General features: G+C 39.7%; 5 protein-coding genes across 14 annotated transcripts; 2 read left to right on the top strand and 3 right to left on the bottom strand.

Moving 5' to 3' along the window:
* Positions 1-1,002: 1,002 nt before the first annotated feature.
* LOC115738081 (Golgi SNAP receptor complex member 1-1) lies at positions 1,003-5,856 on the bottom strand. Its single transcript, XM_030670583.2, has 5 exons — positions 5,517-5,856; positions 4,521-4,760; positions 2,706-2,873; positions 1,922-2,035; positions 1,003-1,309 (listed from the first exon to the last, which is right to left on the bottom strand). The coding sequence occupies exons 1-5, from the start codon at positions 5,553-5,555 to the stop codon at positions 1,196-1,198; spliced, it is 675 nt and encodes a 224-aa protein (XP_030526443.1). The 5' UTR covers positions 5,556-5,856; the 3' UTR covers positions 1,003-1,195.
* Positions 5,857-7,412: 1,556 nt separating this feature from the next.
* LOC115737868 (60S ribosomal protein L7-1) lies at positions 7,413-10,233 on the top strand. 4 transcript variants are annotated; one of them, XM_030670252.2, is made up of 6 exons: positions 7,413-7,485; positions 7,572-7,827; positions 8,565-8,662; positions 8,753-8,890; positions 9,472-9,574; positions 9,735-10,233. In XM_030670252.2, exons 2-6 carry the CDS (start codon positions 7,636-7,638, stop codon positions 9,948-9,950), a joined length of 747 nt encoding a protein of 248 aa, XP_030526112.1. In that variant the 5' UTR covers positions 7,413-7,485; positions 7,572-7,635; the 3' UTR covers positions 9,951-10,233. The 4 variants fall into 4 exon arrangements, with proteins under 4 accessions (XP_030526112.1, XP_030526113.1, XP_030526110.1 ...); XM_030670253.2 differs by having other exon boundaries at positions 7,419-7,512; positions 7,613-7,827; XM_030670250.2 differs by lacking the exon at positions 7,413-7,485 and having other exon boundaries at positions 7,520-7,827; positions 9,735-9,986; positions 10,023-10,233.
* A 1,417-nt stretch (positions 10,234-11,650) lies between these two features.
* Positions 11,651-13,599, top strand: LOC115737870. 5 transcript variants are annotated; one of them, XR_007199459.1, is made up of 3 exons: positions 11,658-12,091; positions 12,176-12,237; positions 13,363-13,503. XR_007199459.1 is itself a non-coding variant. In XM_030670255.2 (2 exons), the coding sequence occupies exon 1, from the start codon at positions 11,725-11,727 to the stop codon at positions 12,076-12,078; it is 354 nt and encodes a 117-aa protein (XP_030526115.1). In that variant the 5' UTR covers positions 11,658-11,724; the 3' UTR covers positions 12,079-12,091; positions 13,469-13,594. The 5 variants fall into 5 exon arrangements, 1 of the variants encoding a protein (XP_030526115.1); XR_004015070.2 differs by lacking the exon at positions 13,363-13,503 and adding an exon at positions 13,196-13,225 and having other exon boundaries at positions 11,651-12,237; XM_030670255.2 differs by lacking the exon at positions 12,176-12,237 and having other exon boundaries at positions 13,469-13,594.
* Positions 13,395-16,070, bottom strand: LOC115737866 (aquaporin NIP6-1). Of its 2 annotated transcripts, none has more exons than XM_030670245.2 (5): positions 15,652-16,063; positions 15,336-15,560; positions 15,046-15,246; positions 14,232-14,293; positions 13,395-13,587 (listed from the first exon to the last, which is right to left on the bottom strand). In XM_030670245.2, the coding sequence occupies exons 1-5, from the start codon at positions 15,877-15,879 to the stop codon at positions 13,395-13,397; spliced, it is 909 nt and encodes a 302-aa protein (XP_030526105.1). In that variant the 5' UTR covers positions 15,880-16,063. The 2 variants fall into 2 exon arrangements, with proteins under 2 accessions (XP_030526105.1, XP_030526106.1); XM_030670246.2 differs by lacking the exon at positions 13,395-13,587 and adding an exon at positions 13,782-13,918 and having other exon boundaries at positions 15,652-16,070.
* Positions 16,071-19,503: 3,433 nt separating this feature from the next.
* LOC115737867 (probable CCR4-associated factor 1 homolog 6) lies at positions 19,504-21,015 on the bottom strand. 2 transcript variants are annotated; one of them, XM_030670247.2, is made up of 2 exons: positions 20,775-21,015; positions 19,504-20,582 (listed from the first exon to the last, which is right to left on the bottom strand). In XM_030670247.2, exon 2 carries the CDS (start codon positions 20,508-20,510, stop codon positions 19,686-19,688), a length of 825 nt encoding a protein of 274 aa, XP_030526107.1. In that variant the 5' UTR covers positions 20,511-20,582; positions 20,775-21,015; the 3' UTR covers positions 19,504-19,685. The 2 variants fall into 2 exon arrangements, with proteins under 2 accessions (XP_030526107.1, XP_030526108.1); XM_030670248.2 differs by having other exon boundaries at positions 19,504-20,634; positions 20,790-21,014.
* Between the last annotated feature and the right edge of the window lie 2,917 nt (positions 21,016-23,932).

The raw sequence follows: 23,932 nt of genomic DNA, 5'->3' as shown, positions 1-23,932 counted from the left end.
TCAAATAATTGTACTCCCTAGCCAATCGTATTGAACATATCATTTTCGCGACGTAATGAAAAGGAGAGGATCAGTAAAAGTAAATGTCCCCAAGCAAAAAGTATTGTCCCTTTCAGATTTGAAAATCAGGCACTAACCCAATGTACATGGAACTCTTCTCTCTAAAGGGTTGCGGGCGCATTATGTTATCCCCGCATCCCCCCTCCCCTGCCTCTTCCTTGCGAGATGAGTGGACCTTGGCCAGCTTAATGTCTTGGAGAAGTGGTCCTAAGAGTCGGTCACTTTTTGGCTCAGTCATTAAATACAGATGTAGTTGTATAGGTATCTTCTTAGCTTCTTCGCTTTCAGGTTGCAGCAAATACAGATGTAGTTGTACAGGTATCTTCTTAGCTTCTCCGCTTTCAGGTTTCAGCCCCACTTGATGGCTGACTTGGAGAACAATTCTACTTCACTCGTTTTAGTGGAAGGAAAGTTTTTCTTTCCACATGGTCATCACAGGTATTCAAGTGAATAATCTAAACAAGCTCGAGTGTGACGTCAATTTTCATTTGATTTACCAGTGAGGACAATCAATTTCAAAGTTGTAAATAGAAATAAAATCCTCATAGCTGGAAAAAATTTATTGCAGTGACAACATCATCCCTACCACTAATTCACCCTCAATATACGAAACTCAAAATCCAGATCAAACTCAGAACATTTGAGAAAAACATAGTTCGAACTCAATAGTGGGAGTATACACACGTGCTATGCCACACTGCTCATAAAGCGTATCATCATGAATATCCCTCATAACAAACATTGGATTTCATATGCCCTGTAGCCTTGCAACGAAAAAACATTCCCCAGGCAAAGGCAGGTAAATGACTAAACAGAAGCGCTGTAGGTTTACCCAGTTGTTGGTCACCGTTGGGATTGCCTCAACACCATTATGGCATTATCACAATATTCTCTTCAAGCAATGGGTAATGGAGAATGAGTTCGAAAGCTCTACAAAGATAATGGTGGACCCAAAAGCCTTGAAGTGCATCTGGTATTATCTTTATAAACAGTAAAATGCAGATACAGCATCCATTTGGAGGATAAAGAAAAGGTATAGAAAGACAGTTGAGGCATTCTACAGAAAAACTAATTACAAAATATCGAGAAATTGGCCCATACTGGCAACCCACTAGAAATGCTAAAAATGGCACCGTTACTTGCTCAGCCAATATATGAAAATGAGAAATGTGCAAACGGAAGCAACAAGAGAGAGTATGATCGTATCCATAGACTTTTTCCTCTTTATTGCCGAGAGAATTTGATTAACCTGCAGCAACATATCAGAGAAAATTACATCAGTTTATACAACGAGTGTTGAAATTACATGTGAGCTAAGAAAACATAGAGCCATCCGTCCTTCATACTTGATCTATTATTTACAGGGATTTTGCTTCCCATCATGTTTACCCTTTCAATATCAGTATCCCTGACATCTTGTTTTGCTTAAAAGAGAATACCAGGAGAAAACTTAATCGAAGGCACTCATAGCTTTTTACATTATGCCATCACTATGACATTTTGTGGCTTCATGCAACCATTCTTTCAAGTCCCCAAACGTGTTATCCCTAATATGTATACTGATGTAGCATAATTAATTATTAAATTATGCGTTCACCTATCAGTTTAAGCATTTAGAGCAGTTGGTTGTAGTCTCATATAACCTCACATTATCATAGCAGGAGGTCATGAGTTCTATCATTCCAGATCTCGTATTTGCCTCCTCATTACACATCCTTTAGTCTAAGGTCAAAGTCCAGCCTATGCGTCAGAGAAAGTATTTAGAGCGTTTAAATGTAATCCATCCATTCATCTATCAACTTACAGTTTTAAAACATTTGGTCGTGTTCCACAAAATTTTATAAACGAAATAATCACGTACCGATGGGAGGCGGCTGCTAACATTGCTAAGTTTTGAATTGATGCCCCCGAAAGTGGAACGTTGCAAAACAAGGGCACCAAGTGTCGCATGTGCTTGAGATATGACATTATCCATCTGCAGCAGAGGAACGTGTTCAATAAGCTGGTCCAACAAATAAACTAAGGCTTTTCATTTTGCCAAGATATTCATCCATACAAAGAACCTAAGTCCAAACCTACATTTTTATAGTGAGGTAGAAATTGGCATTCCCACACCACACCGAACTGATCACTGATCACAAAAGAATATGTGGACAACCATCACGCTATTTGTCGTTAAGGAAGCCCAAGTGGTGAAAGAGCAGATGTAGCTAAAAATTGATACTAAAGAAACTGGGACGTGTTCAGATTCTAGCCAACATTGCAAAAGCAAAAAATATAGAGAACCATGATTGAAGCTGATACCATGCCAACTGAGAAGATTCCAGTAGAATATATCAAGGTATCTCCATAACAACCGCAGGTTATGACAAAAACAAAATAGTAAACAGTGAAATGCCCACGAAATTGGGAGTTGCTGATAATACACATGGGATGTATATAATAGCCATGCCAAGCTGTTATTGTTGTAACCTAATACCGAAACGTCAACACCCTATAGAATGAACAAAACTACATGTGGCACCTCAACAACCAAAACAAACAATAACCTCACTACTGGCACACTCTGCGTCATAGTTTATCTTTATTTTCACCGGCAATAAGCAAATTGTTATACCATGATTTTAAAAGCCAATAGTGCATACCTGTCCTGTGCTTCTTCCAATGGTTGCACGCTCCTTAAGAAGGGCTTGCTCTGGTGAACCGTGGCCATCTTCCAAGTCCAGCCTTGTCCTATCAAACTCCCTAAAATCCTCAAGGAGTGAGGCATGCTCTTGTTTAGCTCTTAGGCTGGATCGAAGTCGATAGAACTCCTGCAGTGATGTAAATTAAGGTAATTCAGCCAATTCTATGAGGCATAGAACTAGAAGTTTAAGGGAGAAGTTTCCTCAAAACCCAAATGAATAGTGAGAATATAACCCAAAAGAGAGTTAGTCATGGAAAGATAAAGATCCCATCCATACCAGCAAATTTGATAAATAACATTCCATGTCCCCAAGAAATAGGAACAGATTCCCCTTCTTACATAGAGCAACCAATATTTTGAGAGAGAGAGCATGTGAAGGAAAGTGAAAGACGCTACTTTTATCTTTTGATCAGTTAAAGTGGAAGAAATAGGATCAAGAAAGGAGGTATTTCAGTTGAACAGAGAGACTCGAGGTGACAAAGTCGTGCCCTTTTAAGAAAAGATAAAGTCATGTCTTCTAATCTTCATTAACTTGAGCATCTCTAAGTATAAGTGACCTTTGCTTTCCCTAATTAGCATTCCAATTCACTAGATTGCCAATAGAAATATGAAGGATAACTGCGTTAAACTGTCCAGCTTATAATATCCCCCTAAAAGAAATTACTTTGCTCAGTTTGACATATTACACAGCCACCTGACCATAACAAGAATATTTCAGTTACAGTTACAGTTACTAGGAACCTAGCAAGAAAATATTCCCCTGCACGCAAGAGTAACAGCAAAGTAAAGAGCAAAATGCAGTACAAAATATTTATTAAACTGAAGATGCTCACATGTATGATAATCTGAAAGTAGGGAAGAATTGCAGTTTGCAGGTAGGCAAGTGGAAGTAAATTATGTACAACGAGAATGGAGTTGAGGCCACTGCCAGAGTCAAGGGGCACCAGAAGAAAAAGTTCTCTTTTGAAAGGACACATGTGATAAAAAGATCAGCAACTCATGGTAATCTGCAGGTCTTTTGATTGGCAAGTTTGGTGAGTGTGCAAGTGAAAAGGGAAAGGAAAGACCTAAGACGGTGGAAACATGAAGAAAAAACATAGACTATTTAGATCACATAGACAATGTGCTAAAAAACCACGCAAAATGAAATCGACGCCACTTAATAGTAGAAGGCTATGTAGTTAGTTTTTCTCTAAAGGACAAGAATTCAGGATGCAGAGCTAGCTCCAGTATTTGTGGTACAACGAGAATGATAATGATTCCTCTGCCGCCAGTATGCAACCAATTGAAGTTAGCATGATTTATGAATAATGTTTAGTGACCTTCATGAAGTAAATTTGAATCAAGAGAGGAATGGGCAGTCCATCTGCCAATTTTGATGGTTTGCACAGATAAAAACTTTCCCTATAAATCAATCATTTCCTAAGATTGAACTACTTTTGAAAACGCTTGCATTTTGCAATTAATGTCTTAATTAGTTGGCTCGGGACTTATCATACGCACGCCAATCGGTGAAATATCATAGGGCATGATATCTTTGAATCCCTGATTTTTTATTGTTCTACTAGGATGAGACTAGAATATATGAGAGATCAAGAAAAGTTCTTATACAGTCCTATTTTATCCTGTCCAGTCTCATTTTCTGATGAGTGACCAAACACACAGCTAAGACTCAAAGATCTCAAGTTAGCTGTACTTTGAAGTATCATTTGGTGCTTAGGCCAAATCAAATCTCGAAACAATGGCCTTATTAACCAATATCAGTGCCAAATACCTGCGTAAGATCTTGTAGAATTTCTTGATGCCGTGTCAAAGTATGAGAAACCATCTCCGATCCTCCAGATGATACCCAAGCTTGCATTTGTATATTTACTTGTTCAAGCTGTTTCAGTAGTCGATCTATCCCAGTTTCAACATCTGTCTCTGTTGCATCAGCTTTAGAAGAAGCCTTTGCAGAGACAATCCTCCTATATGAATTCATCTGCTCGTCCAACTGAGCTTCGAGATTTCTTGCCTACACTCAAAAGATCAAGAGACATTAGAAGCGAAAGATACATGCTGCGGTGATATTGATTAGAATCATGATGAGACAGGACAAATAAGATCCATGAACTATCATTGAGTCACTCTGAAAACCATACTGATTCTAAGGAAATTATAAATGGTTAGGATGCTCGAGGAAAAGGCATGCTCCGCTCGTTAGCATTTGTAGTAATTGTCATTATAACTCACAAACAGCCGCAGAACATCTGGATTACAAATTCAAACACTCCTAAATCTCTGTGGCCGCGCACACATATCCAACATTGCCGTAGTCCTTGGCTTAGGAAAAGGAAAACCGCGAAAAACAACTTTGCACTTGAGACGTCTCTTGTAAAGCACAATCGACGATGTCAAGATGAAAGCACCACCAACTCTGAAAGAGTGATAAAATCCAGCTTTATGGACTTCACATGCAAAAGATCTGGAGTGTCAAATACTCGAGGAACAAAGATTCTGAATTTCCAGAGTCAATTTAGCGCAGTACTCACCAGATCGAACAATCACCCTTAATCAACTAATATCGATAAAATTAACTCCGCCACACATCCTAGACTTCTCGTAGATCAGACGTCAGAGATAACAAAACCACATTCCAGCCAAATGAAATCCTAAATCAAGCAAAACCAAGGCCTAACTGAGAGGATCTCCAGCAAGTCAACAAACGATTCACCCACTCAACCGTTAAAAAGAAATCATCAGCTCCGTCAACAAGGAACGAAATTAGAACCTGCTTGCGGAGGGCGTCCCATGAGCTCGGCACATCCATGAATCGAACAGCTGAACTAAACTTATCGCCAAATGGAATCGGAGAAGGCGACGGACGGACGGACGCAACGAGAATTCTTCGTGTTGGATCGATGATCCTGGAACTTTGCTCTGATTCTCGTAGGCGATGTGAACGGCGGTAATCGGAGGTTTTTGTTGCGGGTCTCGATTTGGCTCCGGGACTTGGCCGCGCGAGAGACGGAGACAGGTCGCCTGATCCCCAACGGCAATTGGCCCCGTTCGCTTCTTCCTCAATTCATCGCTTATTTTTTGGGTTTTCTTATTTCTCTTCTTTTCTTTTCTAATTGCGGCAAGTTTATACTTTTCTTTTTTTTTTACTTGCAAAATTGCCGCCATTTTCCCCCGGCCGGTCGCAAGTCACTTCTTATCTCTACCGACTACTTCACATAAATGAAAAATTTGTACGTGCAAATTATATCTTAAAACTATCGAATTATCCGTTTGTTAAACGAAAAATGTGTGATTTGAAAATTATTTTTTAAAAAATAATCAATTATAAAAATAAATGAAGAAAAAATATTTTGCATTATTTATGCAAATGTTAAGATATAAATTGTTATTAGCAATGAAAAATAAGAGATACATGCAATTATTTTTCAAAAAAATATTTTTCAAATTATTCATTTTCGATAAAACAAACGTTGCCTAAGTTCATATCGAGTGATGCCAAAATACCGATGTGGTATGCTTTTTCGGATACAATTAATTTACAACTTGTATGTATGATCTATAACTTTTTATGTAGGAAAAGTAGCTCCTGACTCCCCCTACATGGTATGGGATAATTATGAGATCTATCATTTGGTCTGAAAAAATATTTCATACTCCCGGCGTTGGATAATTTATAGCTAATTTCCCAATCAAATTCTTTTACAAATAAATGATTCGAGACATGAATTTGTTAGTTTTTGTTATAATGTTACCAGACTTAATGATAGTTTATTTTTGAAAAAGGTTTTCTTCTATCTTAGTAATTTTTCCACTTGTTTAGTAACTTTCTTGATTAAAGATAAATTTGCAAACAAATTTCAAATGTGGTTAGTCTTGGTTTTCCATTCAGACTCTCTTTGTTTAGCAAAAAATATGGTATTTCTAAAAAATATTTTTCAAAAAATCATTTTTTAGAAAAATAAGGTATTTTTCATATCCGGTTGAAATATAAAAAAGATTTGGAAAATGTTTTCATCGTTTAGTATGGATGCACTCCTTTCAATAATTTTTTTATTTTTTATTTTATTTTTAAAAAAAATCAAAATTTTATACTATCAATCCTTATTTTTTATTATTTTTCTTGTCATTTTGATTTTAACCGATCGCCGACCATAAGTGAGGTGAGGCCTCACCAGATCCGGGAACACATGGCTCGGTGTCACCCGAGGCCGTCGAGCTCGAGCCAAACCTCGCCCGCCTTGGGTGAGCAACTATTACCGATCGTCGGTTGTCACCGACCGATAGAGAAAGAAAAGAAAAAGAAAATAAAGGAAAAAATAAAAAATTAACGCAAATTTGAAATTTTTTTAATTTAACAAAAGAAAATGAATATAAAAGAGTTGAGTGGCCAAAGGCGAGAGAAAAAATTTTCTTCTTATAAAAAAGAAAAAACTATTTTTCCTACTTTTGAAAGAATTTTTTCTATGGATAATAAATATTTTCCGTAACTAGCTTATTTTCTGACAATTGAATGCCTAAAAATTCAAAAAATATTTTTCTGTAAGTTATTTTTCCTGAAATAAATAGAACCACAACGTTATTATTACTATTTTTCATTTAGAGAGTAAATTTTTGTTCTGTCAATGATTAGAAGAAAACTCTCGTGTATTTCTTAACTTCCCAGAATGAAAAATATAATCTGCAGCTTTCTTCTTTGTCCTTTAAACCTCTTGGCCAAACCCTAGAAGCGCGCATCGTGGTCAGTCTTTGCTCGCATCCGCTTATTAGTAGGCTTCTTCTCAACCTGTTTCGATTGTTCACTGCGATAATATCTTGTTCCTCTGGCTCATCGACGCGTTTTGTGCTTGTGCACGGTTCTTGCTTTAGGGTTTATTGATTTGGGGAATCCGATGGCGGAGGAGGCGGCGGCGGCGCAGCCATTGACGTACGTGCAAGAGGCGATACTGAAGAAGAGGAAGAGCACCGAGGAATGGGCACTCCGGAGGAAAGCACAGCTCGAGCTGCGCCAGAAGAGGTCGAAGCAATCCAAATCGAGCGACTTCAAAATGCCCGAGCAGTTCATCAGGGATTATAGAGACAAGGTACTGTCACTTTTTAACTTTCTGGTTCGGTCTGAATATTATCACGGTGGTTTTTACGTCCTATGTAGCTTGTGTCGACACTTGTGGGCTAACTGGGAATTTGGAACAGGGATTTGTGATTAGGTTCCTAAATCTCGATCATTGTGTAAGGTTGTGTGATTTGATTGCTCATGCGTGCTTCGCTAGTTTATGGATGGCCATTTTAGTTGTCCACTCCGTGTATATCTGTTTGGGATCTATTTAAGTGGTGCTTCGGAGACATTCGTGTATGATGGGGGCTGCTTCAACAGTCCAATTTTTGAGAGGCTCGACTTTTACTCTGTGAAGAGTCAGCTTCAGAGTGTTGGCCGCAATGATCTTGGAGGCTGATGTCTCTTGTAACTCACATGGTAACCTAACCAGTGGAATGAGAACTTTGCTGAAAACTTCCATTAAGCTCTTGAGGTATTTGGCTATTATATATGGACTTCGTTACAGTTTCAGCTACCCTTTTTCCTCTCATGTCACAGCCTCTGCCTTTGTCCCTTTCTGTTTGTTCTTTCTTTCTTTTTGGGTTGACTATGCTTATTATTGAATTAACTGGTGCTACAACTACATTTTTGCTGGAATATTCAGTGGTTTCACAACATCGATCGTGTTTGGTTTCTTGATGATGTCCATGCACTCCTCTGTTGACTTCTGAGTGGGAAGATAAATGAAGCAGGACACAAAATCGTTTACCTTGCTTTTTCGTGTAGGAACTTGATCTCATCCGAATGAACCATAGGGTTAAGAGACGGGCGCCGCCAGTAGCACCATTGAACTCGAAGCTGCTCTTCATTATCCGCATTCAAGGGTGGGATTCTTGCCTAGTGGAGGTTCTTTGTTATGGGTAGTTTGTGATAGTTGTCCTTACAATCTGAACTCTACCTTCTCCTCCTCCCAGGAAAAATGACATGCATCCAAAAACTAAAAAGATCTTAAACAATCTGAGACTAAGAAGAGTCCTCAGTGGTATATTTGTGAAGGCAACTGAAGCAATCCTGGCAATGCTGCAAAAGGTGGAGCCATATGTCACATATGGGTAGGCAACTTAAATTCTGCTTCACATCCTTCTTTGATTCTGTAGTAGTAAATTGTCATGTTGCCGACAGCTATAGGAGCTGGTGACTTTTTTTGGGTTTGTCCTCGACTTGTGGTTCAACTGCAGAACATCATTTTTATCCAAAAAAACTGAAATTTTTTAGACGGGATATAAATACGAATCGTCTTGCCCTGCCTGTTTGGGACCCATAGATCACATGTTGCTGATTATTAGTGGAGCTGGCGTAAAATGCTTAGAAACATCCCTTAGCTCGAAGAGCATGATAAGTCATAAGCACTTTTACTAGTACAAAAACATAGGTCTTGACTATTTCCCACATCTCCTTCTGTGACAGTTCTTAATAAGAATTTAGTGGTCATTAAGAGTGGTCCGCCCTTGGAGTAAAGTTTACTACCCGACCTTAGTTGAATGTTAGCATCACAATTGGTATTTGAATGTCGTCTTCTACATATGCTCTGCGAGTATTTTGACCCCTGTTAATGCCTTCATGATTTTCTTAACCTAACTTAGTCCTTTGCACCTGAGCATTTCATGGAGGATCTTTTTTGTCCTTTTTGAAGGTATCCTAACCTTACCAATGTGAGGGAGCTTATTGTCAAGAAGGGATTTGCGAACATCGACAAGCAGAGAGTTCCATTAACGGACAATAACATTATTGAGCAGGTACTTCTTCATGAAATCTAGTCGATGAAATTTGTTCACAAAGCATCTGCTTTCTTCCCTTAGTTTTGTCGAGACTTTTCCCAACCCCTTTGTTTTATCATGTGTCGTCTTGGGTTTTGTGTGTGTGAACAACTTTCTTTTGCAATTTTGATTTGAGCAGGAATTGGGCAAGTATGGCATCTTATGCACAGAGGATATAGTCCATGAGATTGCTAATGTGGGTCCACATTTTAAGGAGGTTACTAGCTTCTTGTGGCCTTTTATGCTCAACAAGCCAGAAGGAGGCCTAAGAAGAACTAAAAGAATGTACAAGGATGGGGGAGAAACTGGCAATCGAGAGGATCACATCAATGAACTAATCAGCAAATTGAACTAGCGTAGGCTGATCTTGTTAGTGAAGACAAACTGGCAATCGAGAGGATCACATCAATGAAATACAGTTTTGTGGCTCTTATATCAATTTTGAAATTAATGGTAGTGGCCTTGCTTTCTTCTGTCCGTAGTGATTAAATTCAAGAATAACTGTTCTCCTCCTTCTGCTGCTCCTTATTGATTAGAGGGAATTGCACACTGTGTAGCTACAACCATGTGGAATGCTGAGTATGTGGTGGCTGCATACCGTTTGTGATTCTGGAATATCTAGCATCTAGCTATCTTAATCTTCTTTCTTGTTTAACCGGAACCGAGAAATATATCCTCAAGTCATCACGATGCGAAACGTACTCTATGCAATCATAAGTGATTTGGGTATGTCTTCAGGTATGACAACAGCAGCATAAATTAAGAAAATGCAATAAGATGTTTCAATTTTAGTACTCCATACTTGATGTAACAACTTTATAATCTGTCTTATTTAAATTTTGCCTCATTGCAAGTAATCACGTTTAAGTTCATTCTAGGGTTATTAGCAGAAATAAGATTTGCTTATGCATCAATTTATATGTCGTCTGGGTATAGAAATCATAGTTATATAGGTCTTTATGAATCATATTTGAATTTTAACCAAACGTATAATGTGATCTCCAAATTTTTAATTTTTTCTATATGATTTTTGAGCTTTAGCCCAATATATAATGCTATTTCTGAATTTTTAATTTATTTAATATTGTCTTTGAACTTTTTGTACATGTTCAATCTAGTTTATCAATTGTATAAAAATAATCAATATTGTCTCGAAAATGAACAATTCCATATAATTCATGGATTAAATTGAATACGCTTTAATAGTTTAAAGACTTTGTTCAACAAACTAAAAGTTCAGAGATTATATTGAACAAAATAAAAATTTAGAAATTGCATATTGTGCCTAAATTTAGGAGCTATTTATATCCTTAAATTCAAACTAAGGGTGTGTTTATTTGGGGAAAAGTGCTTTGTGGGAATTGGTTTTTCGAACTTTCACCCGTTTGGTTGGTCGAAATGACGAGTAAATGAAAAACACTTTTCACTCAACGAAAATATATATATAAATTCAAGAAAGCGAATTCCTCAATTTGACTTTTCAGAATCTCCTCTTCAATTTTTTGATACTTTCTTTTTTCTTTCTTTTCCTCCTCCGATTTGGCCACAAACATCCGCCGTCAAGCTCGTCCCTTGCCGGATCTGTGTGGTCGGCAACTCGGCGAGGTCGAGCTCACCCCAGGCCGGCTCGGCTCAACTTGCCGGAATCTAATTAGGCCGAGCCTTGCCAGCCTCGAGCAAGTTCGTCCCTCGCCTTTGGCCAATCGCTGACCATCGCCGCGGTTAGCCACTAGCCAAGCAAAAAGAAACAAAAAAAATAAAATAAAATTGAAAATAGGATAAAAATAGAAAATAAAATAAAAACAAATTGAAAATAAAAAATCAAACGAACAATATTTAAAAGTTTCATATTTTTTAAAGTCATTAAATTAAAATTATTTTCTAAATGAGATCTAAACATCAAAAATCGTTTTTCGTTTACATTTTATCAAACAAAAAAAATATTGACAAGCGATTTTTTCAAAAAGTTTTTTTTGTTTTAGCATGGGTTTTTGGGAGAAACAAACCCACCTGAAGGAAAAAAGAAAGGGACTCATTTTCCTCGCGAGTTTGCAACTACATACGTATATACCTCCGTCGCCATTCCGCCCTTCAAATCCCTGAGTTTCATCAGCTGGATCATGGCGTGAATGACGACGGTCGCTCGCGACGACCCATGGCTCGCACGCGACAAACTCTACCACGTCCTCTTCTGCCTCTTCACCACCCTCCTCTTCTCTCACCTCGCCTCCCTCACCAAAAGCGGTTTCCTCCGACGCCACTCCCTTCTAGTCGGATCCATCGCCTCCCTCCTCGCCGGTGCTGCCAAGGAGGCCGCCGACCAGCTCGGCATCTTCCCCTCAGACGGCGCCTCCGCCAAGGACGCCTTGGCCGACGTCCTCGGTGTCCTTATTGCCGCCTGCGCAGTCTCCCTCTGCAGGCGCAGGTCTTCGACCCGACCCACGCCAGAAACGGGTCAGCACAGCGTTGCCTCGATGGTTTGACTCGTTTGAGCAGGTAGTTGGGTCTGATTGCTTCGTTTGGTGAGAAATTTGCGGTTTTTCTTTATCTCGATCTGAATGCTACATCGGAGAAGGGTAGTTATGAAGGTCTAAAATGCTGGATCTTCTAGCGAGGTACTCGAAAGAAGCTTGAAAATTGAGGTGGGTGCTCTTTGGAATTCCAACTCTTTCTGCTTATCTTAGTCCAGTTTTTACGGCATTGAGTATGTTGTGTTGCTTAGAATTTTGGGACAAGCTTCGATATTTTCATTTTGTTGCTGTTAAGACAGCAGAGTGTAGTCTATGCTTCAGCTAATCACAGGAGATGTTGGCATGCTCGTTATCTTAAATGGTCACATGATTTAAATCGATTTAAGTTCCTGTGATGATTGCGAAAAATGATGTTACTCTCTGAAGTAAGATCAGTATCTAGTAAATGCATTCTGAGGTTTAGATTTAGCTCTTATGCTAAATGACATGGCAATAGGGATGCCATTGCTTGTTTCATGGTTTCTTTCCACCGCTGAGTAAGTTGACTTTGTGTTTGTGACAATCAATGTCGGGGGACTATTGCTGACTACTACCCTGATTGCATGCTCTAAAACAGACTAAGTTTGCTCGATTCATGGTTTTATATCTTCTTTCCAATACATGACTTGCATAAACAATGCAGTCGAGTATATATGAGTGCTTGACTCGTTTCCTAATTTAAAAAATGTCTGTAAACTTCCTTTATACGTCTAAAGTTCACTTGTGGTTTCATAGTGTTGAACTGATGTTGAGACCCTAACAGTCACATCTCAAGAATCATGTAGAGTTCCCAAGAGAGCCGGGTAAGATGCTACATGAATTGTGCACAGTAATCAGTTCTATAAGCCTCGTAAGCAGAGTTTAAGACCATGCAAATACTGCAAATTTCTCCTGCGATGTTGTTGAAACCCATATTTATCAATCAATTACCACCTATCTACTCTTTGGAAGCACAAGATTTTGCCCATATATTTTTTTCTTCCATGACTGTCATACTTGACGAACATTATTCTATTACATATCCGCAATCCCAATAAATAGATCGAGAAGCCAAATGTCCAAATGTATGCATAACTTCTCTTCATTGTAGCTGCAGACCAATATTCTGGTTTGAAGCAAAGAAGGAGCAAAGTGAGAGAGAAATGAAGAGGACAATATAGCTAGCTTCATCTATATACGTTGCCAACCTAGTACATTGCTAATATTGGAGATCTATGTGTCATACTTGTTTATTGGAGTTTCTGTTAAACGTGGCAGTATAGTGTTATCTTTGCCTGTCGCTTCTGAATCTACGCAAAAATCGAAGGCTTTTCGTGGTTGTTTCCTTCATCATCTGGCAACTTGACAGCAGTGTATATTCCAGCTCCACAAAGCGCGCCGAGAATGGGAGCAGTGAGGTAAATCCAGATGGCTCTGTAGTTTCCTGCTGCTATGGCCGGTCCCAATGTCCTTACTGGATTCATTGAAGCTCCTGTGGTTGGCCTGTGCAATGAACAAAAAGAGATGCCCCTGTGGCTCATATCGACCTCTATTTCCTGTAGTTTCCAAAACTGACTCAACAATATTCCCTTTTCCTTTTCTCTGGTTTGTCAGGCCTGTCCGTTTTAGTGGTTTTATGTTTTTGTAGGAGCTTGAGGTAAGGATGAAAAGTTTTATCATGTCTATTCATCAGAACGCAAAGAGAGGTTTTTATTCATATTGCTATCGATATGGTTTCATGCCCTTTTTTTTCCCTCAAGCTTCTTTGGCTTAATTGAGTAATTTTGTCTCGAAACATACAGTCAGCAGTATTTATATCAACGTCACCTGTTGCCTGAAATTCACAGAGATGCAGTCTTTAAGGTATTACATATCCAGCTTAACCTTTTGTGTTGGTCACACAAAACTCCTGGGGCGTTGATATATTCAGAGGTCTAATAGATTTCCATACGAGAGCAGCATGGACAATGCCTAATTTTGCCGGTTTGGATTGATTTTTACTTGTTGTTTTTTGCTTAATCTAAAGGTATTTAAAAGCTGAGTTGGTGGTGGAAATCCTGGAAATCATATGCACTTATGTGGTATGTATTTAGGACAAAGTTCCCTAGCCAATTAAAAATTTAAAACCACTGAGAATTCCGAGTTACCCGGCGATGAGGATGTTGAGCATAACTGTAGCTCCCACTGCGATTCCTGCCAACTCTCCGACCTGCGTGTTCATTTTCAATGGACGAACGATTAACTAAGCCGATGGGCAGGCGAATGGAACTTTCATTCCATTTCATTTTGTTCATATGTGCATGCGTTTATTTTGCTCGGGAAACAAACAGCAGACAAGAGAACTTGAGATCTGTAATATTATAAGAGCAGTTGACCATGCATTGCTGCATCTATTACTGTTCAAATTGCCTCGATTATAGAGAGAGGAAGGAGCAAGCCTCCTTTTAAATTCCTGATTTTTTTTTCCATGGGCACGTGAGAGCCTGAGAGGTCAATCTCTGCACTGGTTTAAGTTTTAATTTCCTTGCAGTATCACCGTGCCAAAATGGCACTTGCATTTGACCATTCTGTGGATTTCGAGGAAATGAAAAGATGTCTCCTCTTCCTCGGATTAAACTAGGACAAAAACTGTCTTGCATCGAGGTCACAACGCATGTTGTATCCCATTAATGACAGATCTGTACACCAATAAGGAAATAATATCCGCCCGCATAATGATACTAGGAGTGACTTTTGTGCCATGAGGGAAAGATTCATGGATGTAAAGATCATGTGCAGTGTCAGTAAGATAATCATCTTCACAGAAACCTTCGCTATGAACTGAAATGAGGACTGACTGGACAAGGTGATGGCAATGAGTCAAATTATTTGTTCTTTCGGAGTTGTGATGGGTTGTTTACGAGGACTGATACTTCAGACAAAACAAAAGACAATATAGTTCAAGCATGAAGAGTCCCTTACAGCTCTAGTGTCCGTGGCCACTGCTGTCACAACCAACATGAGATTGAAGCTGATGATGAACTCCAGAGCAAAAGCTTGACCATCACTAACACCCGCAGAAGGAACAGTCACTCCGCCGCCCATTACAGGGTGAAATATCCCTTTCAGCGCAAACGCCGCACACAGCGAGGCTGCTGCCTGTGTTCCAATGTAAACAGGCACCTATACCCGAAGGAAATTAGAGCAGAGCTATCAGCACCTGCAGAACATTTTTCCTATTAGCAAATTAAGATATCTTGTTACTTATATACATGTTTCCATGGGAAGTGCTTGAGTGCTGCAAAAGAAATGGTGACAGCCGGGTTGAGATGGGCTCCAGAGATGTGGCCTGTCGCGAGTATCACAATCATGACGGCAAGGCCCGTGGAGGCAGCAAGGCCAAGGAGCGTCTCTGATCCATTAGTCTTCTGGTTCACTATGGGTGTGGCTGTTCCAGCAAATACTAGTATGAGGGTGCCAATGAATTCTGCTCCCACCTGGTTTGTTTTGCAATGGCACGGGATTCATACAAGGCAATGAAAGTAACGGGTCAATTTAAAAATAGAATTTTTTTTACACAGTGAGTACCTTTCTTGCGAGTGAAACAGGTGGGTGAAGCAATGAGCTAGACAGAGATCTGGCCATTCCTCCTTCCATGGACCAAGCTTCCGCAGTGAAGCAACCAGAGCAGTTCCTGAGAAGTGACTTCCTTCCATGACTTCTCTCTGCCCTATGACCACCTCCAAAGAGTGGAGCTCCTGGAGTGCCTGGAGTAACAGGAGTTGAAGGAGCTGATGGGGCTTCCTCATTCTCCATCTTTAAGTTTGCAGCTTCAAAACTTCAGAAAAGATGTAAAAAGTACTCTCTTGGGACCAAGTTGAGCAACAACCTGTCTGTGGGTAAGTACTGAAGCTCTGGGGTTCGGGTCTGTAGCTAAGTTTGAAAAGCAATGACTCCGGCTTGAGGTATTTAAAATAGGAGAAAGATGGTGGTTGACTTGGAGAATCCCAAGAAAGCGAGTGAGAAAAAAGATGGTTGGACCTGGTGATGAATGAAAGACACTACCATGTAAATCGTAAATTGTCTTGTTTACGTTTCCCCCATTTTTATTTTCAGTGGGTCTTGTTTTCATTTTCATTTTATCTCGCTATCGGCTATAAATGCGGAGGAGACGGATCCTCGCAAGTTTCTCTGCAATCATGTCATGGGCATTTTTCACTTTACCGGCAATAGTTACGCAAAGCCAACTTTGGATGACATCTCGGATTGCATTTGCTTGGTTAAATATAGCTCGGAATGAGCTATTGTCAGGGAATTAAAATTCAGCCAATCACTGTTCGAGGATGAATCGAAACTTGTACCTAGTACATGAAAAACATCATGTTTTTCTTCATTGTAATTGATTCGATCTATTATGTTAGCTAGAGAAAAACCGTATCCTTTACTTTTCACGATTCATGTTTTGATGTTGTGGTTCAACATTTCAGTATGTTCCCTTGAAAATATGCAAGCAGTCTGTAGCTTTCATCAATTAATGGCAATCTTCCTTTTTTTTAGTGCGTGAACCGTAAATTGTGCACCTAACATCTCTTGAATATGGTTTTGAAAGGACCCCATGTGTGATCTGGATTCTCGCCACCAGTGGTGTCAACCATTGAAATAACTAAACAACAAAGTGTCAACCACTGAAATAACTAAACAATAAAGTACCTTAATAAACTTGATTATAGTCGTTGATTCCTGAGACCAGTCCTTAATAAACTTGATTATAGTCGTCGATTCCTGAGACCACTGGTTTCTTGCAGGGACTGATGAGGAGCAAGTACGTACAGCTAACCGGAATTACATGCCAATCAACACATTTTGAGCCTTGTGTTCAAGAATTATTGCTCCTCCTCAGGCCCTGCAAGAAACCGCGATCCTCTGACGCGTTGACATGTTTATGTGGTGGATCTGGAAGCTGAAGGCTAAGATTGGTTTCTGCTCTTTGTTGTCTATTTCTTGAAGAAGAGATCAACAGACAACCGCTGATTATGATATTGGGTCCGGAAAAAAGTAGCCTGAGCTTCGCAAATAATGTCCTCGTTCTCTCTCCTGTGGGAATATGTTTCCCAAGACTTAAAGTGAGCAGTTCATGAATTTCTGCAACTAGGTTTTCCTCAAGAGACATTTTCATTAAACATTCACAAAACATAGTGTATCTCACTGTCATCAAATGAAAAGGCGATAATGCTTGAGGTAGGCATCTGAATCCAACTGAATTACTGTATTAAGTAACAAGAATGGATATGGGAATGTGATGCAATGTCCATGGAGACGGGGAAAAAATGGTTCGGCCCACAGTTCTCTTGCTAGCCACGACGACATAACTTATGAAACTAGGAATCCACTGCCGGCGGCTTGACCATGGTAGAGTCCACGTAGGATCCACATGGCTTGATGACTAATAGCAGCGGTCATGACTCCATATGCCTTTCTATGAAACAATCTCTAGTTGCACATCACATCCCAAGAGAATCAGTAGAGAAGACTCTTTATACCTACCTGTTGCCTAAGAAAGGACCATTAAACATAGGGGGCATAAATTCTCCTCATCCAAGGATGGCTGGTCTCCCCCAGATTATCTGTTTCCTTCTCCACTAATCTCCTGGACTTCAACTCAGCTTCAAAAACAAGCTCCGTGCCTTGAATTCTCTTTCACTTGGTTGCAGTCTCTGTCAAAGCTTTGAGATCGTGTAAGACTGTAGGAACATCTTGTGTGGAAATAAAGGATTATTGTCAAAATCAACCAGTTGCACAAAAAGAACACTAAGAGCATTCTTGTAAGGACCATGATTTTGTGGTGCAAATTAACAATGGAGGAGGAATATGGAAATCAAGCATAGAAAGGAAAGCCATTGCTAGCCAGTCATTTTGGACCAAGAGAGGCCTCTAAAATAAATTCTTTCATGTGGCGACATCATAGAGCCAAGCAAGTTTCTGTAGGGGTCGGGACAATTTGGTTAAAGTACCTGGATGCTATACCAAGAACCCCAATATTATCTGCATATGAAACACCAGGAGGTGATAAAAACCACCTATTTCAGGGAGAAAGTAGGCTGCCTAAGTGAATATAGAACAGCAACAAAAGCAAAACAGGCATCATCACACTCAATGGTAGAAAAGGAAAATCATCCTATCCCAACAAGTACACAAAATGATTGCATCCCATTGCTCAACACAGCGCTCAATCATGCTGGAACTGAGAGATTACTGCATCTGATGGAGCTAGCAGAGAGGGTGCACAACGAACCTTGAGAGGCAACAGAGATTTAGAAAGGACTACAAGTTTACCAGCAAGAAGGAAAACAATAACTTTGTTTAAAACTTCAACTTGGTCCCTTTATAGCAGATATCGGTGGACTTCTGAGATTGCTGCATCTGATGGAACTAGCAGAGAGGGTGCACAACAAGTTTTAGAAAGGACTACAAGTTCACCAGGGAGAAGGAAAACAAGAACTTTGTTTAAAACTTCAACTTGGCCCCTCTATGGCAGATATTGGTGGACTTCTGACCTGAGAGTTAAAATTCCCTTGAGGAAACAAAGTTTTAGAAAGGACTACAAGTTCACCAGAAAGAAGGAAAACAAGAACTTTGTTTAAAACTTCAACTTGGGCCCTCTATGGCAGATATTGGCGGACTTCTGACCTGAAAGTCAAAATTCCCAGCTGCAAGGATAACACCAACATTTTTTAATGTGTTTTGTCACAGTAAACCGTAACGATGCCTAAAAGACCAAATGGCAAATGAACTAGCGATAAATTTTCCTTAATCTGAGGACAAACGGCAATGATGCATATCATTTACAAACAATCTAGCTATCAGCTCGGTTAACTTCAACATATATTCTCTAACATACCATGCAATAGTTTAAACCTCATAGGTTTCTCAATCAGATATCCAGGACATTGCATAATAAAACTACTGTAGGACACATAAAGAAGCAAAAAAAGGGGACACAAATCCCATATACCCTATTACTGAATCCGAGAACAACCATTTCAGACAACAAGATCTACAGATAGCAAGAGTGGCTGGCCCAACATGCAGTACAAACTGTTTCGTTGTCAGATAACGTGCTTAAAGCACAATGATTTCCTATATGTGTATTTCTGGTATCATCCGCAGGCTTCACCTAATACACGGATTGATATGTGATACTTCCACAACGTCATGGACAAGTGGGAAGATGGTACAAGTCCAACTGGCATCTGAACTAGAGATTTCAAAATCCAGGAGTAAACCAAATCTTGCCAGGTATTTTACGTTCAGATATTGTGTTAACATGTATTCCTGAAAATAATTTGTACGCTCAAAAGAGGACCTCGTTCAGAAGATAGTTTGCTCCTCAAACATGTTCAAGTGAAAAAGCTTCTTGAGATGTATCAAAGCCAAAAACAATTCCAAGCCAGCTTATCTCATCAATTGCAAAACACACCAAAAGATAATGGTGAACCTATTTAGGTAAGGGGAAAATTTTAACTTGCAAAACTCCACCAAAAATTTACAGAGCAGCGTTTGCATAAGACAAAGTAGAACAAACAGCTTCAACAACAACCCTTCTACTAAATTCTAGGTTATGTTCATTGTGCACTTTGTCCATTTTCCACACCTAGACCATACAATACACCAGCATATTTCTCCAGTGATCCACTAAAGAAATTGTCTTTCAATTTTCTAAAAGTACAGGATGTCAACAAACTATCTGATCCAGCTTGGTGACAAATGCCCACTCTTTCCACTTCCAACAACTCCGCGAGCTTGTTCAGACCTCCATGAAGACTATTGCAGAACTTCATCAGGTGCTTGATGTCGTATAACATCGGGAAATACATGTCTATCAATTTAAAGAATTCCGCTTGTGTGTTGGGCAAATCCTGACACGTCAACAGCTTGAGCAAGTACCCAAAATCATAACCGCTATGGAAAGTCACCCAATAAACGCTGTCACTCAGCACAATGCCAGACGACATCAATAACTCGCCAAATCGCGTTGCATCAACGCCCTTCTCATTGTTCTTCCTGAAATCTATGCCACACTGCCTTAGAAGCTCGATGGAATCGCTGGCGAAGACATCCTCATTCAAATTAAATTCCCGAAAGTTGAATTGCCAAATGCAATATTTATCCGTCCCGCAAGTTGGCAAGTTCCCTTTCTCATCAGAGAACGTGAGACCCAACTGAATCAACTTCAGCAGATTGACATTGTCCTTCAATGTTTGGTAGTGGTAGTCATTTAAGCTCCTGAAACTGCCCACAGGGCGAAGAGCAACACCGGGGAACTCGGTATCCATCGCGATGTATGGATAATCGTCGACTATTGCGCGGATTAGCTCGAATTCTCGCTCAAGATTATCGTTCCACACCTCGCGGATATGAATTGAGTCGCTCTTGGGCAACAGCGACATCCCTTGGAGGCATAAATGAAACCGCAATGGACGAAATTTCACGGCTCTAAACAGAGACTCTCGCGATCGACCCGACAAAGAGTACTCAGAAACTTATCTGAAAGCCTATTGGGTCGAACCGGATCTGCAAAACGTCATGTAAAGTTCTATACTTTAAACATGAACAACGAAACTGAATGACACCCAACTAGATCCGTAAAGCAAAGAATCAAATCCAAGGAAGAAACATGGACAACATGTAAAACTACAAAATCGGAACATGCGGTTATTGAAAGTGACCTTCAAAAGGGATTGATAAAGGGTCCACGCAGAGAACTCGAGCTGGAAAAGATTGGCGATACCGTAGAGGAAGAACAGAGAGAGAAACGGAGATAGGAAATGAGTGGCCCACCCCTCTCTCTCTCCCTTTCTAGAGGTTGGATTGAATATCAGTGCGTCTTCTTTTGAAGGCGGTTATGAGACGGGAAGAACAAATTTTTAATCAGCTTTTGGTCTTTCAGAATAATCAAATTTTGTTGTCGCTGTCCTGTCCTGTATCATTTGTCCGTGGTTTGTCTCTGTCCTGTTTCTCCACGTTTCTCTCCTCGCGGCAAGTGCGAGCGGTTGCTTTTGGGTCTGCTTTCCCTTCTCTGCCCTTGCAACTTTGAGTTCCAAGTTCGCACCGCGAAGGTAGTTGGGATGGATTTATGGTACTAAAAACTCTTTTTTAGTGTTCATCTTTTTATTTTTGCGGTTAATGCTACTAAAAACTCTAAATTTATGATACTAATACACTAAACCTTAAAAATCCAAACTCTTTCCGCTATAACAAACTTATCTAAAAAACAATTTATCACAAAAAAGACTACACCATTTCTAATATGATACCAATATTACAAAACTTTTTTTGTACACTAAAAACCTCAAACTTGTATCGATGTGATAAATATAACGTTAGTCATAATTTCGTCCAAAACAATCTCGTTCTTGGAGTTACTAGAGGGAAATAATGTTGTCTCGTAGCTGCATCAGATTATTTTCTCTAGAAGGGACTCATTTTGTTTGAACTAAAGCTATGTTAAAAGATGACAAAATACTAAATGCACGATAAATAATTGAAATATGGGCGACGCAGCATAATTATGCCACGTGGCTTGTTACATGGCGATTATAAAAGGTAAAATTAAACATCACGTGAGGAATATAGAAGTGAAATTTTTCCAGTTCCAATCTTAATACAATGATATACTGCAGATTAATTGATTTGGGCACACAAGGAAATCGAAAAAAAAAAAAAAAACTAAGAGCGCACATGGCAACGCTCTCGCTTCATAAATTAAATTCGGCCGAGAAGTTAATTTTGTTACTTCTACTCCGGAAATTAATTTTTCTACTTGTACTCTAGAAATTGATTTCTGATTAGAGAAATTTATTTGGTAGTGGTTGAAAATTTCTACTTCTGAAATATTATTAAACAAAATCTTTTACGATAAATTATTTTCGGTAGTAAAAATATTCTACTTCATTTTTATTTTTAAATTTTTTAAAAAGTAATTTTTATTATTAAAAATGCTATTTACGTTTTAAAAAAAATATTGTTTATTTTTTACTCCGCGATTCAACTGTAGTGGTGGGCAATGGCTAGCGGTTGGTGGCGATGGTTGATAGTGGTCGGCGGGGGCAATGATGGGCGGCGGTGATCCGTGACAGGCAACGGAGGTCGACGGTGGGCGGTGATTGCCACGACGATTGATGGCAGAGGCGTGGTTGGGAGGGAGCGGCGTTGGACATGATGAGAGGGTGAAGTGAGAAAAATATTGATGTTGAGAGATTTTTTCTTCTAAAAGAGAAATGACTTTCCTTTAACATCTAGGATTAGCTCCAAAATAACTTTAAAAGTAAAAATTTACTTCAGAAATAGAAATTTAATGTTGCGTAACCAAACGGATTTATGCTTTAAAAGTTACATTACCAAATGGATTTCTTCTTCAGAAGTACTTGAAATTGCATTTCCAAACAGAGTTATCCTTCAGAAACACTTTTGAAGCAAAAATTGATTTTTCTACTTCTACTCAAAAGCAGAAGTTGATTTTTTCTACTTTTGCTCCGTAAACCGATTTTGATCAGATAATTTTTTTTGGTAATGATTGAAAATTTCTACTTCAGAAACATTATTAACACCAAGTTTTCGATAAAAAATTATTTTCGGAGGCCGAAAAATTTCTACTTCTTTTTTAAACTTTTTAAATTTCTTTAAAAAATATTTTTTATTATAAGTTATTTAATTTTTAAAAATAAAAAATTATTATTTAATTTTTACTCAGGCGGTGGCAATAGGCGATGCGATGGTTGACACCGGCGGCGACGGCGGGCAATGGTCTGTGGAGGTCGGGGTGGGCGATGGTCCGCGGAGGTCGGTGGTGGGCGATGGTCCGCGGAGGTCGGTGGTGGCGGTTGGCGACAAGCCGACGGAGGTCAACGGTGGACGATGGTCGGCAATTGGCGGTGGTTGCGGGCGGTAGTGGGCGGAGGTTAGTGACGGAGGTGGTCGGCGGTTGTTGGTGAGCTAGCGGAGGTCGACGGTGGGCGGTGGTCGGCACTTGGCGGCAGGTGGAGGTGGTCACGGGCGGTGAAGGGCAGAGGTTGGTGGAGGTCCGAGGCGGGCGATAGTTGGTAGTGGTCGAGGGCGGCAATGGATGACGGTCGGTAGAAGTCGGTGATGGGCGGCGGTAGGCGGTGGTCGTGGTTAGCGGTTAGCGGCGAGGGATGGTGGGTAGTGGTGGTTGCGGACGACGGTGGGCAATGGTCGGCAATGGGCGTTGGCGGTGGGCGTGGTCGAAAAGAAGGTAATAATTGTGTGCTGTAATGTTTACGTCTTTTGGTTGGCTTTTCAGTATTTCGAAAAGATGTATCGGTTTGTGTCAACCACATGAATGTACTATGTGTCCGTAATAATTGGCCCGTGTTCGCCAAAAGTTCCCGAGTCATTATTATGTACTGTTGTCAATGACGTGTTGTCCGGTAGTGTCGGTGGATCTGTGTATCCAATAATTGTATTTTTGTCTAGTAGTCTTCTCATTTGCTTGTATAAGGCCCTCTAAGTCATGTAATGTGGCAAGACCTCCCTCCCTTTGAATACCAGTGTGAAGTTTTTAGATGAGTTTCTAAATTCTCCTCTTTTCTTCTCATCCAAGCATGGTTCCTCGATTTATAAAATTATTTTGTTAATTTGGTAGTACAATGTGGTTTAGTATGCTCTTCAGGAAATTCAAAGTTTGGAGTCCATTTTATAAAGTGAATGAATGGGTAGTAAGAATGAGGACTACTGGGTTTTAACATTAAACCACCATAATCTTTAAAGATATGGTAATGGCAATGCCAAAATTGGGTTTTAAGGTTTTGATCAAGTTTGTTGACTCGAATTAGATCTAGAACCTCTGGGG

This window comes from Rhodamnia argentea, chromosome 8 (assembly GCF_020921035.1).
Source record: "Rhodamnia argentea isolate NSW1041297 chromosome 8, ASM2092103v1, whole genome shotgun sequence".
NCBI lineage: Eukaryota > Viridiplantae > Streptophyta > Magnoliopsida > Myrtales > Myrtaceae > Rhodamnia > Rhodamnia argentea.
This window is presented reverse-complemented; position numbering and strand designations above follow the sequence as displayed.

Excerpts from the sequence above, each read along its gene's own strand:
- LOC115737870 (XM_030670255.2), top strand. The coding sequence starts at position 11,725 with ATGACGACGGTCGCTCGCGACGACCCATGGCTCGCACGCGACAAACTC.
- LOC115737866 (XM_030670245.2), bottom strand. The coding sequence starts at position 15,879 with ATGGAGAATGAGGAAGCCCCATCAGCTCCTTCAACTCCTGTTACTCCA. Across the intron at positions 15,247-15,335 it reads AGCACTTCCCATGGAAACAT|GTGCCTGTTTACATTGGAAC; the intron begins GTATATAAGTAA and ends CTTCGGGTATAG. Across the intron at positions 13,588-14,231 it reads CTCAACATCCTCATCGCCGG|GCCAACCACAGGAGCTTCAA; the intron begins GTAACTCGGAAT and ends TTCATTGCACAG.
- LOC115738081 (XM_030670583.2), bottom strand. The coding sequence starts at position 5,555 with ATGGATGTGCCGAGCTCATGGGACGCCCTCCGCAAGCAG. Across the intron at positions 2,036-2,705 it reads TTGGAAGAAGCACAGGACAG|ATGGATAATGTCATATCTCA; the intron begins GTATGCACTATT and ends CCTCTGCTGCAG. Across the intron at positions 1,310-1,921 it reads TTAGCAGCCGCCTCCCATCG|GTTAATCAAATTCTCTCGGC; the intron begins GTACGTGATTAT and ends ATGTTGCTGCAG.
- LOC115737868 (XM_030670252.2), top strand. The coding sequence starts at position 7,636 with ATGGCGGAGGAGGCGGCGGCGGCGCAGCCATTGACGTACGTGCAAGAG. Across the intron at positions 7,828-8,564 it reads TCAGGGATTATAGAGACAAG|GAACTTGATCTCATCCGAAT; the intron begins GTACTGTCACTT and ends TTTTTCGTGTAG. Across the intron at positions 9,575-9,734 it reads ACAATAACATTATTGAGCAG|GAATTGGGCAAGTATGGCAT; the intron begins GTACTTCTTCAT and ends TGATTTGAGCAG.
- LOC115737867 (XM_030670247.2), bottom strand. The coding sequence starts at position 20,510 with ATGTCGCTGTTGCCCAAGAGCGACTCAATTCATATCCGCGAGGTGTGG.